Below are 19,961 nucleotides of genomic sequence, written 5' to 3' on the forward strand. Positions count from 1 at the left end.
TGTCACCACCGCCACTGCCCTCCAATGTATATAAAAAAAACGGTAATGTATACACATTTCTGGCAAAGTCCAGCAAGGTATATACATTACCGGCTTATTCCTATTATACATTGGTGGACAGTGGTGCCAGTAACGTATACATTTCTTGCCTGTGCGATTAAGGGGGAAATCATTCGATGTGAATGGTTTCTACCTATTTGCACGGCAGCAAATGAAATTGCAGCCGTGCAGATCGATGGGATTTCACCCTGGAGATGCAGCGTTTACCTGATCACTGGGCTCTGAATATACGCAGCCCAGTGAGTTCTGAATCCGGCCCCAAGAACAGAAATGCCCTGAATAATATGGCCCCTGGAATTCAAACCCCGCCCATTATGTAAATAGCCTTATAATGAAAGATTTTCAGCAAAGACTTTTGGCTCCTGAAAATGTTTTGCTCTTTGGGGAAAATAGCTCAGTGTGTACGCACTACTTTGGTGACAGATATACAGATGGAGCGTGTCCCATCTTTGGGCGGCGCTCGCCAGATCCTTTGCACTGGCGAGCGCCGGCGATAGAGACTGGGACGCGCGTGCGTCTCACACACACGTGCGTCCAAGTTTCCCGTCGGCGGGGGGACGGGAGCCCTGTCCGTCTCCGCTTCAGGGAGACGGACAGGGTTAGGGGGGGGGGTGCGGCAAGGCAGCGGGGACCCGGGTCGGCCAGGCGTCGGGGACCCGGGGGGAGCCGCGTTGTAAGGGGACACGCGCATCTCGTGCACGCGCGTCCCCTCCGGCGGCTGGTGGGGGATGGCGGCTGGCGAGCCATCGCCTGCAAAGATGGGCCACGCTCCATCTGTATCTATCAGAGATATTGGCAATGTCTTTTAAAATGAAAATCTACTAGTGTGTATGGGCCTTTATTCGTTCTATTTATGTATTTGGTTGTTATGCTGCATACACACTGTAATATTCTTAGAGCATACATTAAAATAATGGTCCATACACACTGGGCTACTATGCCCAGCATGTATGGACAGCGATGATGTCAATCATCGATACGGGCAAAGCCGCTCTGTGCATACACAGACGGAGGGGGGAGGACCGCGTTGCATAGTGCAGAGCTATGCAAAGCCATCCTCAACGCCGCTCATCTACTGGTATAACGCGATGAAGCGGGAACGCGCAGCAGCACTCATCGCTGGGGCATACACACTGGGTTGCTTTGAGCTGAAAGCCGCTCAAACAGGCTGTTTTGAGCGGCTTTCAGCTCAGTCGCCCAGTGTGTATGGGCCTTAAGTGTTCTTTTTCTTTGATTGGTGTGACCAGTTGGTAAATCTCCTGGAAGATAAGGTCATCCATACACAGGGAATTCTTAAGGACATTAAAATTGTTCTTACAAATCTCCTGTTGCAGTGATGTCTAATGGTGAGATTCCCTTGCTATTCGCCTATTCGAGTGCTATGCAATCTTTGCTATCTCTGTACTACTTACATACAATTCATGCTATCTGCATTAGATTTGCACTATATAGTCATTGCTGCCCTGTCTATCTGGTTTTCGATTTGTGCTGTCACGGGAGAGCGTATCGGGATCGAAAGGTAAAAAAAACCTGTGCGATCTGCATGTGATTTTGACTATGTAGTCAAAATCTAATGTCAAATCTCACCGTGTGTACACAGCATTACTGTCATAATAGCACCGATACAACAAGCATTGGTTCAGACTCACAGAATATATTCTACACTAGACAGCACAACTGTAGAAATGGTGTAGCAATGCTTCCAGTTCTTTTCGTAAAACGTTTTATTTATGTACTGTAAATCCAGCCCTTTTCCATCTGCTTTTTGTTTTGTATCGGGTCAGTTGCATTTTCTTAGAGTCCCGTTGAGTTAGAAGCCACGATTATGATGCCTTCGACTTGATTCTTGGGTGACATCAGACCAGGAGGGGGACGAGTTACAGTGCTTTTGACAGCATATGCACTCCAAGAACCAAGTGTTGTATTCAGTACGGCTGACGGGGATCTTTATGACGAGGATGGCTTGTTTTCGGGGAGGATTGCAAAAAACAAACCATCCTCACTGTTTAACCGCCGAGCCGGCTGCTCACCCTATTTAATGTTCCAGGGGAATCCTCGCTGTGCATTTAGCCGTGGGCCTTGCTGTTCTGGCAGCCACACATGCCGTTTCCACCTCCCTGTAAAAACCCTGTGAGGTGGAAACGGCATGTGCTGGGAAGGGTCTGTTGAATACTGACCCGCTAGCTGTAATGGCGAGCAATCAGCTCTGTATGCTGTCACAACTTGCTAAAGAGCATTGAAATTACACCATTAAATTAATTGGTTTCACTTTTTTCTTATACCACTAGATGGAAGAGATCTGGACTAGATCTCACACCACAATCTTTGGACAATGTAATTAGCTTTTTTTTTTCTTCCGTTTTTGTCTGGTGATCTGCAGACAATAACTAGAAAGGCAGCATTGTGCCTGAAAGAGGAGGCCCAATTTTTTCAAAGCTGGTTATCCCCATTTTTGTGTGGGGCCATTATGAGGGATGAAAACTGTGTAAATTCTACAGTGCTGCACAGACATTTTATGCTGGTTTGGAAAAAATGCTGTAAAAAAATAGTGTTAAGGGCCCCACACACGGGAATATGAACATTCTAAACGATGCAAGATCGCTCAGCACTGCACAGCGATGTACCGCTGAGTGATCTCTGTGAGAACAATGACCCTGACACCGTCGATTACAGGTTTATGACGGATATTAGACGTGTAGGGGCCGCTTATCACTATAGCTATGGCCCCTACACATGGAGCAATGTAGGGGCATTTTCTAAGCAATCTAGTAAGACAAATGCCCCATTAGTACCTAATTTTTATCAATTAACAGTGAATAACCAGAAGAGAAATCTAAATTAGATCAATATTTGTTGTGACCGCCCTTTGCCTTCAAAACAACATTCATTCTTCTAGGTACGCTTGCACAAAGTTTTTATAGGAACTTTGCAGGGAGGTTGTTCCAAACATGTTGGAGAACGAACCACAGATCATCTGTGGATGTAGGCTTGCTTCTGTCTCTTCATGTAATCCCGGACAGACTTGATGATGTTGCTACCAGGACTCCTTTACACCGATCACACCAAATTTTGATTTAGAGTTCCCTTCTGTTCATTCACTTTACGTATTATTAAATAATAACAAAAATATCCATTGCACAGGGCAATATGTGATGATCACTTAAGAAAAAAAATAGCTACTAGTGTGCCACCTAATGTTAAAGATAAGTCCCAGCTTTCAAATAAGTGTGTCCTTAAGGATGCACATACCATTATGAGGGGGGTAAGGGCACCACCCTTCCAGTGATCACCAGACAAAATTTATAAAAAGGTCCAATTATTTGAAAGAGGGAACTCTCCTCCTTCTAAATTAGGTGCCTTTTAAATTATTGGTAAGCACATTGGGGGAAATCTTCCCCATATCTAGACTATATTATTATTGTTATGCTATTATTGCATATTACAAATACAGTAAAACTGATTCAGTGATATCTATAAAGTAAAGGGGTAATGTGATCAATAACATAACAGTTATTGTTATTAAACATATCCTATATGAACCATATATGCGGAGCTGTGAACAACTTGTGGAACCTTTATTAGTGGTTTGCATATCAGTGCTGATATAGAGACCACACTGTGCTAGAAGCACTACAGCAGACAGCGACACCCCAGGCAGGGAAGAGGAACTACATGGGTTTTCAAAGATAGCGGGTGCTAGAATGAACACTATTTATAAATAAAATGTAGTAATGTAACATATTATTATAACATAGCTGTTTTTTATAATAACATATTGGTGTTACTTTTATTCAGAACAACAGACACCCTGCTAGCCCTTGGCGACTGCATTGCTTGCACATCCCTCTCTATGGTTCTGTTCTGTGAGATTGAAGAGTGCCTACTGCTTTGTAGCTGAGCTGATGCATCTAGATTTTTCAATTTACAATTGAACATGGCAGAAATTTGATAAGTTGGTGGAATGTTTGCATCCTACTGTATGTCAGTGTCATGTTGGAAGTCACTGAGCTCTTCAGTGTGACCCATTGTACTGCTAATGTATGGCCTGACAGTTCAGCTGCCATGTCCAAACACTTATTTCTTTGCAATAGTTCCTGGAAAACTGTTGGTATCCGAAAGTTTGCAGTGCGTGGTATACGACAAGCAACATTGTACATATTTTGGAATTTATTTGTGAAAAAATTTCTCATCAAATTATTTCACAATTTAAGTATCTGAAACACATAAATCTGTTAGCGGATATAATGTAAGATAAAAGCTTATTTTAAGATTGCTCAGTGATTTCCTTTTCATTCTGAATTGGCGAATCGGTTTGACATTTGAGTCTGCTTAGGTCAAGCTGGACAAAAGCCTGTGGGAATTACTGGTAGAATCCAATCCATAGCTTGATACTAAGCTGTCTTAAGACTTTGCATTTTATATGAAGACTGTATAGGAACTGTATATGAATGTCATATATTTTAGATTTCAGGAACGATACATTTATCATAATGTTTCACCTCTTCTTTGACTGATACCCACTTGCATTCTTTGTAACCCCCTCCCACTTTGGTGATTGATTCAGAGTAGCATTTATTTAAGAAGCATAACAGAGCCTACAATATGCAGCCTGTTACATTTACCATACAAAGTATTTTCATTAAATATTGTTTCTATGAGGCTATGGCCTTTAGAGGCAATAGTTAATGTATCTTGTTGAATAATTCATACATAACTAGGAAATCACAGGGAGTAGTGCATGAAAGAAGATGTTAATCTGTGGCCCATGGTTTAAGGACCTGACATGCATTTTAATTGTAGATGTTAAAACCTTGGTTTTTGAAGGTTGTACCATATGGAAGCATTGATGGCACTCTTGGTTTCTTATTGTGTGAAATTAAGCATGCTTACATCATCTACATCTAGTCATGCAGTAAACACTTAAACCACTTCTCATTTCTGAGACTAAGGCCAGTATTCAATGCTGGCGTTCACTATGTGCAGCGAATCCTGTTCAGGATTTGCTGCACATTTGCCGGCATCCAAAGGGCTGGAGGATTCCTCCCTATTTAAAGCGAGCCCCTGACTGCAAATTTTAAACCCAACCTACCCCCACCACACACTCTCAGTCAAAACCCCATTGAATTACACCAGCGAATTGCAGCGAGCATGAAACAGAACTGTCCGGCATTCACGCAAAGGGGCGGGCCCGGCCACCCGGAAGTCTCTACACTGCCGGGGAAGTGCCAGGCATCGCTATGTACAGCGGCACCAGGCTTCCCCGGTCACAACAGAGGGGACAGAGGCAGGCTGTTTTAGCGGTGCGCTGCCAGAGGGGCAGGGCGCATTTTGCCCTTTAAAAAACAGGCAGGTCGCAGAGCCCCGCTAAAACCGCCTGGCGGGAACACTAATTGAATACAGTGACTATAATTTTCAGTGAAAAGATTCAGTTTCCCTGAAAAACAGTCCAGTTCACCAAAAAAAGCAGTGAATTCAGAGCATGGAATACTGGCCTTAGAGCACTGTCTTGGTGCATGCACAGGGTTTAAAGTAAAATGTGACTTGGATAGGCTTAGGTAGCCCTTCGGTTTTAGTTAATAGTTTGTACACACGGTGAGATTCCGTTGCTATTCGATGAATATTTGATTGCTATTCAATTTTTGCTAACTTATGTGCTATTTACATTCAATTCACACGATCTACATTCCATTTGCACTATATAGTCATTGCTGCACTGTCTATTTGGGTTTTCGATATTAGCTTAACTGGAGCGCGCATCGGCATGGAATGGGAATCGAAACCTTAAAACCATGTTCGATCTCCATTCAATGTCTATGTGATACTAATTCGATTTTGACTATATAGTCTAAACTGATTGGTAAAGAATATCGTATGTACAAACCATTAGTCTAAATCAGGGATTCTCAAACTGTTTTGGTCAGGCACCTTGTCAAACAATAACCTTTATTAAAGGACCCAGCAAGTTACCGCTGAATGGCTGCCACACGTGTGGTTAGCAGACCGCACATGTAGTGTTCACTCTAGAAATTGTGCCGGGCAGGGCGCCGGGGGGGCCGGCCGGGCAGCCGACGGCACACTTGTGGGCGGGGCGGGCCGCCGGTGTCACTAAAGTGGGCGGGCCGCACTGAAGATGCTGTCACCACAGGGGGAAGGTGCCTTAATGCCGGGGAAGCGCCGGGCATCGCCGTCTAAGGCGGCGCTGGGCTTCCCCGTGCAAGGAGTCAGGCAGGCACCAGGCTGTTTTAGCGGGGCGCTGCTAGAGGGGCAGGGCGCATTTTGCCCTTTAAAAAATGGGCAGGGCGCAGCGCCCCACTAAAACAGCCTAGCGGGAACACTACACATGCATGGTATCATTGCAAAGACAAACAGAAGTGAAGGGACTGCTAATGTGATCACTAAATTTCTTGCACAATTGCAGAGAGGAGGTGCTTTGGGAGTCCCTGCCACGCATGAGTTTAATATATTCTTATGAATGTTAAAGCCTTATACCTTTGTGTAGGCCTTGGAGTGCATGGAAGGTAGTGGGTTGCAGGGAGGCAGCAGAAGAGGAGGGAATTGGCAGGCAGTGAATGACAGGGCGATGCAGAGAATGGTGGCAGCGGGACAGTGGTTAAAGAAAGTGGCTGGCAGGGAGATGCAGAGCTTGACTAGGAAAGGCAGTGGATGATAGGGAGGGGAGAGACAGGGAGATGGCAGTGGATGATGTGGTATTGCAGAGAGGTTGGTAGGAGGGACAGGAGATACAGAGCACTAGGGTCGGGGCAGAGCTGCCTGATGACTCCTCAGATCTCTAAGCAAGTGATGCTTGAAGTCTGAAGTAACAATTCAAATGATTTTTTTCAGACTTTGATCTCTCAGACAGTGTTTTCATTAGACCTCAGCTTTAAGGTCCATACACACTGGGCAGTTATGCCCAGCGTGTATGGACAGCGATGAACTGTCATCGCTTGGGGGTAGCTGCTCAGTGTTTACACATTGAGCGGCTTTCCCCCTGCTCATCTGCTGGTATGCGGGAGCGCTCATTGCCGGGCCATACACACTGGGCGGCTTTGAGCTGAAAGCTGCTCAAACTTGCTGCTTTGAGCGGCTTTCAGCTCAGTCGTCCAGTGTGTATGGGCCTTAACAGTCAGCAACATGGAGTTCTGGACCACAGTTTGGGAACTGCTGCTCTAAATGATCTAGCAAGTCATTGATTAACTCCTTTTGAGTTCCCAAACATTACACACATGCCTAAAATAATTTTTATGTATTTTAATATATTTTAGAATCTTGCAAACAAGCACACATTATATCTTTCTTAAAAATAAAAAGGTACTTCCTCATCTTTGCGGCCACAGCTTACGCTACAGAACTTACGTAGCATAACCCGCACCACCCTGGGTCCACGCCACCATCTATTACCATTAGTAAAGTTGTGGCAAGTGGAGCGAGACACAGACCCCGGAGAGCGTTGAGCGAAGCGAGCCCGTGAGGGGGCGATGATACTATTCTGAAAGCGGCTAATTTAACTGGCGTAAGCGGTGGCAGCAAAGATGAGGAAGTACCAAAATAAATATTGCATAATTAGGAGTTTTGTAAACCGTACCAGTTAGGGGGTGGGGTTATTTTATCAAATGTCTAAAGAGCTTGGCTCTGGCCCTAATTATTCTATAATTTGGCACAATTAGCTAGATAAATAGAGCAAGAATCTGATTAGTTGCCTGATTAATATCCCAGCAAGATTAATAAAAATATGCCAGACTCCCCTGTATCTGTACAGACTCCCCTGTATCTGTGCAGTACAGGCACATTGCTCAGTGTTTCTGAATGCCTTTCTGCTATTTCATCCTGGATGTCCTCTCGCCACCTCAAACTCGACATTTGCAAAACAGAAATAAGCCCCGTACACACGGGGAGATATATCGCTCACTGTCCCGTTTGCATCAGCGACCAGAGATGGTCGCTGATGAAAAAGAAACTGCCGGCGGAGCCCGGCAGTGCAAATCAGCTGGTCGCAGGAGCATGGAGCATGTTCCTGCGACCAGCGATGGGGGAGAAAAAGGGAGCGCGCACCCGGCAATCAATCCTACTCCCCAAGCTCACTGCCTAGGGGTCATCCTTGACTCTGAACTGTCCTTTATTCCTCACATTGTCTCTCTCTAAATCATGTTACATCTAAAAAAACATATTCAAAATTCATCTGTATCTTACACAAGATACTTGCAAAAACTCTAATCCATGCACTCATTGTATCACGCATTGAATATTGCAATTGTCTCCTTACCGGCCCTACTAAGAAAAGATTCTCAACACTACAATCTATTTTGAATGCATCTGCGAGGCTGATCTTCCTAGCTAGACGTTCAGTGTTGTCTTTATTCAATTCAAAATATTTCTACTTGCATACAAGGCCATTAACCAGACTACACCAAAATATCTCAGCTTATCTCAAAATATATCCCCACCTGAGCCTCTTATGGCTTCAGCATATCCAGTAATGCACTGCACTGGCGGTCTGAGGAGCTTGCTAGCCTAGCTAGTCGGCATCTTGTAAGTCTAATAAGCTTATTTTTTTTTTCTTTTTTAAATGTGGTGTTATGGAGGGGGTGGAGAAAGGGGGGCTCTGTTCATCCCAGTTTAATAGGATGGCGTTTTGTAGCACCCATATTGTCTATAATTTCTCCCTGGAAAAAGGTAACACTTTTTTTCAGGAGCTGTAGATTCGTGGGGGTATCCCGCGCACTGTGCTGTATTCGGTGCTAGCGGCGGTACCAGCCATTCGACCTGGTGCGGCTTGTTTCAATAAGTATACAAGAGGGTAGTGGTGCCGCGCTCTGCTCCTATGGTTCCCTTTGTCGGAAAAAAATGATAACTACTGCCCTCTTGTATACTTTTTTTCAGGAGGGCAGCAGTCCTGAGGGGGCACTGTCCCAGTGAATGGGGTTTGACATGGCAGTTTGTTTTTGTCACCAGAAGGTCAGGTAGCAGGATGGATGGGCACAGCTTAGGTGTTCTCTTAGTGGGCATAGTTGCTCTGATTCTTTGGTGGTACCGGTAGCATAATGTGAATTTTGGCTTGCACAATGTGGCATAATGTGTAAGAGGCGTATTGCATTGAGAGAGGAATATTTGGCACAGGGGGAGATGCCTGTAGATCACTGCTACGTAAGTGTACAAAAAGTAGATCCCAGGTTACAAAAGTCTGGGCCACCCCTGCTATAGATTGTAAGCTTGCGAGCAGGGCCCTCATACATCTGTCAGTTTGTTACTACCCAGTTTGTTTTATCGCTGTTTCTAATTGTAAAGCATAATGGAATATTCTGAGCTATATAAGAAACTGTAAATAATAATAATGAATAAGCTGGGCTCTTTATGCATTACCGGAATAATTGGTGTTGGATGCAGTCTTGCAATGAATCTTTTCACACCTGTTCTAAACCTGTTTTGGCAATGTTTGGGCTTGTCGCATTCCAACATCAATATGGGTAATTTGGTTATGAAGCAACCATGGAAATAAAATGGTATATAAAATATATCTTGAAAATATTTTGCTTACAATTTATCATGCAGCAAAAAAGATTACTCCTAATTTAGCAAATTAACCCCCCCCCCCCCCCCCTCTCCATAATATAAAAGCATGAGTCTAAATTGAGATACCCGTGAGTTTATTGAAGCCTGTTTCTTAAAGTGGACATAACCTTTTCTGCAGTCTAATGCTGGGTACACTATCCAACTATTGCGTCTATCAACCAATAATTGTATATGTATGAAGGGCTGTTAGCTGAAAAATGTCTTTAAATGCTCCTCCAAATGTCAGATTGCTTGGGATCAATACATGTGCTGTATACACTTCTGTTCTCAACTTCCCCCACTGAAGAGTTAAAAAAAAGGTCACATTGAGCAAGAAATTAGCTTATTGTATAGATATGCACACCAATTGAGTAATTGCTGTTTTGGATTCGTTTATCACATCAGCGACACTTTTTGAATTCAGTGTACCCAGCCCTATGGGTTCTCAGACAGTAACTATTTTAGAATATATGAATATATATATATATATATATATATATATATATATATATATATATATATATATATATATATATATATATATATATATATATATATATATATATATATATATATATATATATATATATATATATATATATATATATATATTTTACACCGCCGAAAAATCCGTGTCAGACCCGAATCATCGGCGGTGTAAATGGGCTATATCCGTGTCCATTTACACGGGTCCTCTACCCAGGTCCTGACCTGGGTAGAACCTGGATAGGACCTTTGTAAATGTTGGTGTAAATGGTCCCGCAGCGGATCCCCAGCATGCAGCGCTGGGGAAGCTGTCCCCAGGTGCTGCGGGAGGAGGGGGGTGCCTGCGGCTGCTGAGGGGAGGGGGGGTACCTGTCAGCCTGAGGTCGGAGCGGATGATGTGCGCCGCCGCAGTACCTCCCTCCGCAGCCACGAAGTTCCTGCGGCGAATGGACAGTCAGCATCGGGGGTCCCGAAGGGAACCCCTCCACTGACTGTCCATTCGCCGCAGGAACTTCGCGGCTGCGGGGGGAGTTACAGCAGCTGCGGCGCACATCATCCCCTCTGGCTCCGACCTCAGGCTGACAGGTACCCCGCCTCCCCTCAGCAGCCGCAAGGACACCCCTCCTCCCGCAGCACCTGGGAATATCTTCCCCCCTCTACCCCCTCAGAATTTTTTATTTAAGTAGTAGTATATGTATTATAATTTTTATTTAAGAAGTGCCGCTCCGCTCCCCCCCCCCCCCCCCCCCCCAGCCTGTCAGAGCATCAGGTATATTGTGGCTGCAAGGCCTCTTGGAGGTGGCACCGGGGCATCTACTTGATGGCATATTGGAGTGCCGGATCATCCCTGCATATATATATATATATATATATATATATATATATATATATATATATATATATATATATATATATATATATATATATATATATATATATATATATATGGGTATTAGTGTGTTCTTGACTTCTGTGGAGCCAGTTTTGTAAAACCTCCCATCGATATAAACTGGTATCGTGGAAACGTCAATCCTTTTTTTTCCCTAGTGATTCCAGCTGTAGTTAATTAACTAGGAGTCATTCTATTATGCACAATCATTCTCTAAAGGTGCATACACACTGTACAATTTTTTTTAACCAACTTTTTTGACCAATTTCATTCATTTCGGCTATTATAAACAAAATTGGTCAAAATATCTTTCAGTGCATTTGCGAAGAACAACGAATGATGTGCATACCCACCAGTTGTTCATCACGATTGTTTGTCAAATGTGCATGCCGCTCAATTTGGATTTCTTTCAAATAGAGCCTATAAGCTGTAGCTAGATCTTTCGTCAACATCTTTTGTCCAGGACACTGGGTTCAAGGGAAATGTCTTTCAATGAAATTGGTCAAAAAAATTGTACAGTGTCTATGCATCTTTAGGGCCTATACACACCAGAAAATTCTTTCCAATCTGGCTGGTTGGAATAAAAATCAGGAAATTTTTGGGAGTAAATGACAATTGACCATTTGCTCCTAAACATGGAAGACAGACAAGAATTGGTCCTACAGACAAATTGGTTAAATCAATTTATGCAGATGCTTTTGTCCATTTTCCAGCATTTGGGAGCAAGCAGTTGATAACTATTTTTTCCCAGAAATGTCCAGATTTTCATTCCAACCAGCCAGATTGGAAAGATAATCTTCTAGTGCGTGTGGGCCTTAAGACCTAGGGATGATGGGCAGCTCATCAAAATGTTTCCTTGTCTTTTTCTTTACACTATTGATGTCTTGGTTCACTACATCACTGCTAGTCTACTACTGCCTCTCTATTCTTCCCTCTTTCATCTGTACCCTCCTACATAATTGCAAAAAAAATCTTTCAGTAACGGCTATTTAGCTTCTTGTTCGATATAGTATGTGTTGGTGACCACGTACATAAAATTTAACTTCAACCAATAAAAACATATATAAAAGCTCCTAAAAGTTTATATCCTGTCTTACAATAACAATACTTAGTGTATAGTGCAAAAAACTAATAAGTAGAACCACCTTTGACCTGTTTGTTATCTTCGGTCATGTGACCACCAATAGTCAGGGTATATGTAATAAAAAGAGGATTTAACATAGTGTAGACCATTTAAACAATGCAAGCATACAGTAGCATAGAGCAGTGGTTCCCAAAATGTTTTGGGAGTGCCTTGGGTTGGTAATAGAGGAGTAAATAAAATTATGTATGGTCAATGTAATAGGCAAAACCAGAGCTTTTTGCATCCAATACCAAAATTTGTGAACAAACAGAAGCAAATCCTGTCCCTCACAATATAACTTACCCTAAGAAACTTTTGGCCATGGGGTGCCACAAAAGTTTCTGAGATACTCTAGGGTGCTATGTTTCAGAAGAGTGTGGGAACCTCTGGCATAGAGCAACGATGTGAACCAACGCTTAAGAACACATTATTCCCATAATAAAAGCTCTTTGCTTAGGATAGTATATGGGATAAGGACAGTTTTTTTTTTTTTTATTTGGCAGTGACAAACCAATAGCAAAAAAAACAAATAGCAATAGGAGTCCCATGAGGAAAGTCCAGGTAGTGCTAATGCATTTTGTCTTCTCACTCAGCAATACTGAGTTTGTGTACTGCAGCATATTTCATTAAAAATAATGCCACTTAATTATAACCTTTTGTTTGTTTTAGACACTTCTTGAATATGCTGAGAAGTGGAAAGCTTCTGAAGACTCTCTGCCCTTACTGGAAGTGTACACTGTGGCCATCCAAAGTTATTCCAATGCACGACCTTACCTTACCTCACAGTGTGAAAATGTAGGCTTGGTGCTAGAGCGGCTAGCTCTGTGAGTATTACTGAAATAATTGGAATTTGTCTGTTTTTCTAAATACGCAAAATAAAATGTTTTCATGGGGTTCATGTTAAGTGCTGGGTGATATATCAAGCCATCTGGATTTGGGGGTCGATCCTATTAACCCCAAAGGGTGCGAGTTGCTGTTCGGTTGCCGTTTTAACGCAGAAAACGGCACCCAAATTAACCCAACCTTGCAACCTTTGCCGGGCCGAATTAGCTGAAAATTGCACTCACCCCTATGGAGGTACAAGCACTCTTCAGCGAATTCGGTCCGCCGTAAAGTGCGCCCGATGTCGTGATAATTTGCAAATTGTGAATCATCTGCACCCTTCTGGGTTAATAGGATCGACCGCTATGTGTAAAGCCATTCCCCCAATCACCTGTGCATTGACTGACGACATAACTGGGTGGGCAAATTCAAATGCTAGATGTCAGGACTAAAAAAAGGGGTGTTTGTCGATCGCACAGGGTGTTTCTGAGTATGAGGGTACCTTCTAATCCCTATACAAGAAGTATTTCAATGTCAGTACAAGGTGTGCTACCGCCAGGCACTAAAAGGGATACATAAAAGAAACAACAGAGTGCCTTTGTTGCGGTGCACAAAGAAGAGTGTAAATAAAATGTAACTTTTAATAAGTATGTTAAAATTGTTGCGAAGATAAAACATACATGTAATACACAAAACAAGGGTTTTAATAAAAAGGAAAATGAATTTCCTGACGTGGCGGTGGTCAGAAAGATGTGTGGTCTTTTTACTGGTAGGTATAGGTAGAGCACATAGGGTGCGGCCGCATACTTTTTTTGTTCTGCCATCGCATCACACGCAAATCGCATGCGTTGTGATGCAATGCGATCCAGCCCATAAAGGGTGCGATCATTGATTCGAACAAAGATTCCTCAAGATACATCATTAAAATATAAAACTATTCTGAAATATAGAATAATCCATCATCCAAAATTCTTCTGGTCCCGAGCATTTTGGATAAGGGATACTCACCCTGTACTACTGTACATGATCTTCATAGGACTGCATGTTAATGTGTTTAATATTAATAACATAACAAATGTAATAGCCTTACTTAGGAGATAGGATTACCTTTTGTGCAGTTGTCCCCTAAATCTCCTTTCTCAAAGCCCTATGTTCCTTTGTCCGATTCCCTCCATTGCCCTAATTGTGTGGAGTCTGTATGTTCTCCCTGTACTTTCATGTGCTTATTACAGTTTAAATCCAAAAATATACTGGTAGGTTAACTGATTGTGCTTTTCTTACTAGATTTAAGCAGGTGTACTTCATTGTTTTTGCTATAATTTGTGTCCTGCAGAAGCTGCGTTGAGCTCCTGTTATGTTTGCCACGCGAGTTACCTGATGATCACTGGGAAAAATTTCAATGCTCAATTAAGGTAAAACTGTTTTGTCAAAATGGATGCTATGAATACTTATATACACGAAAATAAACTGTGACACAAGCAAAAAATGAGTTTTGAATGTAAAGTACTTCCTTACCCGCCATTAAAAAATCTTGAGAGCTTATCCTTAGGCATGGACTATAACTAGGCATATTTCTAATAGCAAATGGTAATCTCTTGATATAATGTATCCCTAAACCAGAGGTAGCCAACTTCAGTCTTTGAGAGCTATTAACAGACCACCGAGCAGGTGCACAGGTGTATTTATTACTCACTGACACATTTTAAAAGATCCACAGGTGGAGCTAATTACGTCACTTTATTGGATGAGGACACCTGCAAAACATTAACTATTGGTAGCTCTTGAGGACTGGAGTTGGCTACCCTTGCCCTAAACCAATCAATCTTTGAGTGCCATTAACTTGACAGAACCATTCGTGAAAAATTATTATAATTTTGTGAAATTTGACCAGTCTTCTCCATGCTTAAGAGGAGAGTACTTTTATAAAGCGTGTATTTTGGCCCCATCAAATACCTACTACTTCAGCAGCATGGTTGATGCAATGGTTAGCATTTACTGGTTCGGAGCATTGACGTCTTGTCTATTCCTACCACAACCCAAACTCTATGGAGTGTGTATGTTCTCCCTGTGCTTGTGTGGCTTTCCTCAAGTACTCTTGTGAAAGGCCAAGTATTCTGTATAAAGCGCTGCAGAAAGTGTGCGCTATAATAATGGTAATAACTATTTTCAGCCTCCTGAAATCAGTATATTTGTTTACACTTCAAGGTTGCTCAGATGCGCTTAATTGAAAATGGCAGCCATGAGCTTGTGCTCTTATACAACTTGTCTCAAGAAGCTGGTGTGTGGAAGGACCCAATCCTGGATAAAATACTTAATGAGGAAATCAAAGATCCATTTCAAGGTAAGAACTGTGATTTTCAAATAACCTAATTTACCCTTCAAATTGTTGTCAGGTGTAAGAGATATATTCCTTTCTTTCAATAGGAAATATATGGTGAGCGTCCCTTTTAACCTTGCCATGGCAACTATCAGTACAGTTTTCTTAGCTGCTGTGCTTAATTTTCTAGATGTTAGCCCTATGTTGGACAGTGTGGGATACAAAGGTCATAAATATTAGGCAATGAAACTTTACATCAATTAAAATAATTGCATTGGCAGGCTTAGAATGTAAGGTCTTTCCTTTTATGTTAATCATACAGTATTGTGTTTCGTGTGAGAGCTCAAGGCTGGAATAAAGCTCTGCATATTTACAGAAACAGCTATGTTCATGGCAATGATAAGTTCATGTCCGTGTTTATTAAACTAAATGACAAACAGAGGGTTTAACAGATTACATGGTTTGCGGGGAAGGTGAAATGTCTTACAGGTTTCTGATTACCAAACAGTATACTCTTCATAAATAAGAAGAACCTTACAGCCAAAGATGATTCACCACAATTTATTAATAAACATTATTTTTTAGTGTTTGATCTACTTCTCCTGATTTCAGAACTATACGTTTTTCTTTGCTATTAAACTTCTCTTCCTGTTACCGTTGTGTCTATAGGAGAATGGTGCACTACATTTTAAAATGTTTCAAAATAATAGTTATTATGATCTGTATACAAATTCAAGCAAAATAAAGATTTATTTCGTTCCATTCATCTGAATTTTTGTTTCAGATAATTAATTTTATTATCTATATTCAGTTACAGGTTTTTGACAGAACCCTAAAATGTATTTAATTGTACTACATTATAGGACCATTTATGTATATTTGTGACTGTTGTATGTGGTTTTGTATAACAGTAAATGTGTATATTATATAGGTGATTTTTATCTGAAATATCCTACTATATATTATCATTGGTCCTACTGTCTTCTTTTTGTCCACAGCTGAAGGGTTTTTTACTTCTGAAGGCCCGTTTCTGTTGGAGATGCGAATTAAGCAGCTCCTTAAAGTTAGTAAAGTGGCTGCTGCAACTTCCCTCGCAAAGCTATGTTCAGACCACCCAGAGATGAGCAAGAAAGGACACTTCAAGCAGCTCTACCTGACTTGCCTCTGCGCAGCTTCACCAAATATTAAGCTCATTGAAGAAGTTAGTATTTTGTGCTCTGAAGTTGTTTTTTAGTTTTAATAATATATTCTGGTACTTGTTTCCTAGCACGGCGCCACCGATTTTAATTGTATTGATCGCGGCCGCAAAAATCGCGTCTATCGCATCGCATGCCAACCAAATCGCATGCGATCGACGCAATTTTTTTACATTGGAATCATGTAAAAATAGTCCCCGAGACCCAATTTTACATTGATTTCAATGTAAAAAGCCCCAAAACCCCCCATTTTGATAGCAAACCTCCCCCCGATGGGTGAGATGGCACTCCATTGTTAACGCCACCCCACTATTGACGCCAACCCGAAGTGTGGCGTACACGTCTTCCGACCTTTTCATACCCCCACTCTCCACGTCGGCGTGGAGTTGATTTTATATAGTGTGGCGAGCGCAGCGGGCCACCGAGCCCGAAGCGTGGCGAGGGGACGTGCATAACTTCACAGGTATACGCGCCCCCTCGCGGGGCTCGCCGCGCTTCGGGCTCGGTGGCTCGCTGCGCTCGCCACACTATATAAAATCAACTCCACGACGACGTGGATAGTGGGGGTATGAAAAGGTCGGATGACGCATACCGCCGCCGCTCGCCATGCTTCGGGTTGGCGTTTACAATGGGGGGGCATTTACCATACTTAATACCCATGAGGGGGCATATACAATGAGAAATGGGCCATATTGGCCCTTTTCCCATTGTTCCCTATGTAAAATCGCGTCGATCGCATCGCTATAATGGCATGCGACCAACGCGATTTTAACTTTAAAACTCATTTAACATTGTTCTCTATGGGAAAATCGCGTTGATCACGTCGGTCGCATTGCGGCCCATTATAATGGCCCGCGATGGACGCGATCCAACGCAATTTTCTCTTTACCCGCAATTAAAGCTGGTAATTGACAGAAAATCGCGTCGATCAAATGCCTTAAGTACCTTAACTTAAGGCATGCGATCAACCCCGACGGGCGCCGTGCTAGGAAACAAGTACCTATATTTTTTTCCAAACTCCTCCTCCTCTGTGTCATCGTGCTTTTTTAAACATGTGCTTCAGCAAATATGCATGCATCCCTTGTGCAAACAGAGGCACACAATGGTTCAGCGCTGGCTTTGCACTAAAAATATGTATTTTGTGCTTCAGAAATGACCTGCACATACTATATCAGTAAGGTGATTTCATGTTTTAGGAGTGTCAGAGGTGGGTGTCTACAATGGTGTCCAACTTTAAGCCCTGTTTACTCCTGAAAGCAGTTTGGTTTATGAAACTTCTTTAAGTGAGGCCTCAGCAGAGCACAGTGAACTATGTAGTTTCCCATGAAGGATGAACTATAAAGCCCAGTGGATAAAGGAAGAGGCCAGGTGAAAAATGCTTTCTAAAAGTAGTACTAAAACAGTTGTTAAGTTTATTAGTTTGTGCTGTTTAGGATAAGAATGGTCCAGCAAATAATGACCCTGGAAGCCTGGGAACCAACTCCTTGGATGCATAAAATAATTAAATGGAAAATACGCTTTAATTGTATATTTTGGTTAATTGTCTTTTCCAAGACGTTTTTTTCCCCTTCTTAACGCAAATGTAAGTTATCTTACTTCACTTTGCTTATAAATAATACTTTTATTAGAGCTCCTGTGATTTTAAAGACAGTAAGAGTAATGCGCTGTCAAAGGTTCTTGGTGTGTGTGTATATATGTATATATGTGTTTGTGTGTGTGTGTATATGTATAGTTATTGGCAGTGATAAACTGAAATACATAATCCTTTTTTTTTTTTTTTTTTTTAGATTGCTAAAGTAGATTGCAAAGATGCTTTGGAAATGATCTGTAATCTGGAGTCTGAAGGGGATGAGAAAACATCATTGATATTGTGCGCAGCATTCCTATCCCGCCAGCTGCAGTTTGGGGAGATGTACTGTGCCTGGTGAGTACTGTAGCAAAACAAGTAGTAGAAGGATTCTATAAAACAGTGCAATACATAGTTAAATTCTGCATCGGCCGTGGAATGGTTCCAATGGACATTCAGCAAATCTAATGGAACAATTCAATGCACAACAGTCAGGAGAGAGAGAGAGATTGGGTACACCGTATATGCGTATATGTGTATGATTTATCGCTCTGATCGGTTTCGAGTGATATACGGTATCGATTAATTTATCTTATACTGTGCACCAAGGTTTTGAATGTTACCAATGTAATGCCAAAGAAAATTTAAATTAAGTAACACTTGAATTGGCCTCCATCCTCTGTTCTTTTCGATCTTTACTGTTTTCTTTGTTGTTTCAACATACTGTTGGAGCATTGTTAAGCTCTTTTTCTGTTCACAGGGAATTGACGTTGTTCTGGAGCAAACTGCAAAGAAGGGTCGATTCATCTATACAAGTGTATCTGGAAATATGCCGCCAGCTTTCTCAGTTGACAAAAACAGTGTACCATATTTTCTTTCTCATCAAGGTTATTCAGTCAGAGGTAAGTCTTTTAAACAGCATTCATATGATTGCCAGGTAGATATGCATTGCCATTGTTTTAAGCACATAGCTCAATTGCTGTATATCTGGAATGTTAAACTGTAAGAGTTATAATAATTGTGTTTTTTGTTTTTATTTGAATAAATTCTGTTTTGGTGCCCATACACGGTGCGTTTTGGGCTTGCAGTGAGTAGCGCGCTCCTGCGCATTGCAAAGTACTAAATGTATTTGCGTAATCTAGTTCAAAATGCACGCTCTTGTAGCGTATCGCATGGATTATGAATTAGCGGTGATCTAGTTCAATACGCACAGTGCACATGGCACAGTGTGTGGGCACCTTTTAGCAGGAATGCATTTTCACCTTACAGCCACTTTTGTTGCCAAAGCTTTTACAGACCACAAATTTTAATGTTACTGTAAAATATCCATTTCAAATTAAGACTGGTGTCCAATTAGAAGCAGCTAATGGATTTGCCCAGAGCTATCCAGTGAACCTCAATACATTTATTTGGGATTAGTCTATTATAAGCCATTGGTCAATGATAGCGATGTCAGGCTGTTTTTTATCTTTATCGTCCGGAAAAGGATCGCAAGTAATTGGATACCGGACCAAATCTCATCACCCTCATGAAAGTAGAGCACCCCATGGCTCACCCACTTGAATGAATATAATTTCCACATACAGGTAGACTAGTAGCAGTTGCAGCGTAATAAGTGACTTAGGGGCAGATTTATTAACCCCTTGAGTGGTGGGTTTTGCTGGGGCAGGACAAACCTATCAGGGCAGGTTTGTCCTACCCCAGCAAAACCCACCACATAAAGTTGTAAGCCCCTCACCTCCACTCCAGCATTAGTACCTCCAGAGGTGCTGTGCCAGTGCTGGACACCACTGTTTGAAAAATGACAGGTAGGAGCTGATTGGCCGGTGATAAAAACCAGACACTTTATCACTTCACCGTGCTTAAAAAATCTGCCCCTGAGTTTTCTATTAATGCTTTTTATAGTTTCATTTTGTATTAAAGCATTCTTTGTTTTAAGGACAATTTAGAAA

At 41.9% G+C, this 19,961-nt stretch overlaps 1 protein-coding gene across 2 annotated transcripts in view; it reads left to right on the forward strand.

The window, feature by feature from the left end:
• ZNF292 (zinc finger protein 292) overlaps positions 1-19,961 on the forward strand; it is a 42,105-nt gene that overhangs the window by 13,994 nt on the left and 8,150 nt on the right. For both annotated transcript variants that reach the window (XM_083177092.1, XM_083177091.1), the window contains exons 2-7: positions 12,777-12,931; positions 14,263-14,341; positions 15,135-15,270; positions 16,245-16,447; positions 18,230-18,366; positions 18,770-18,911. In XM_083177092.1, coding sequence (XP_083033218.1) covers positions 15,144-15,270; positions 16,245-16,447; positions 18,230-18,366; positions 18,770-18,911 — 609 coding nt within the window. In that variant the 5' untranslated portion in view covers positions 12,777-12,931; positions 14,263-14,341; positions 15,135-15,143. The remainder of the gene's footprint in view (positions 1-12,776; positions 12,932-14,262; positions 14,342-15,134; positions 15,271-16,244; positions 16,448-18,229; positions 18,367-18,769; positions 18,912-19,961) is intronic.

This window comes from Crinia signifera, chromosome 3, assembly GCF_055691185.1.
Source record: "Crinia signifera chromosome 3, ASM5569118v1, whole genome shotgun sequence".
NCBI classification, from domain to species: domain Eukaryota; kingdom Metazoa; phylum Chordata; class Amphibia; order Anura; family Myobatrachidae; genus Crinia; species Crinia signifera.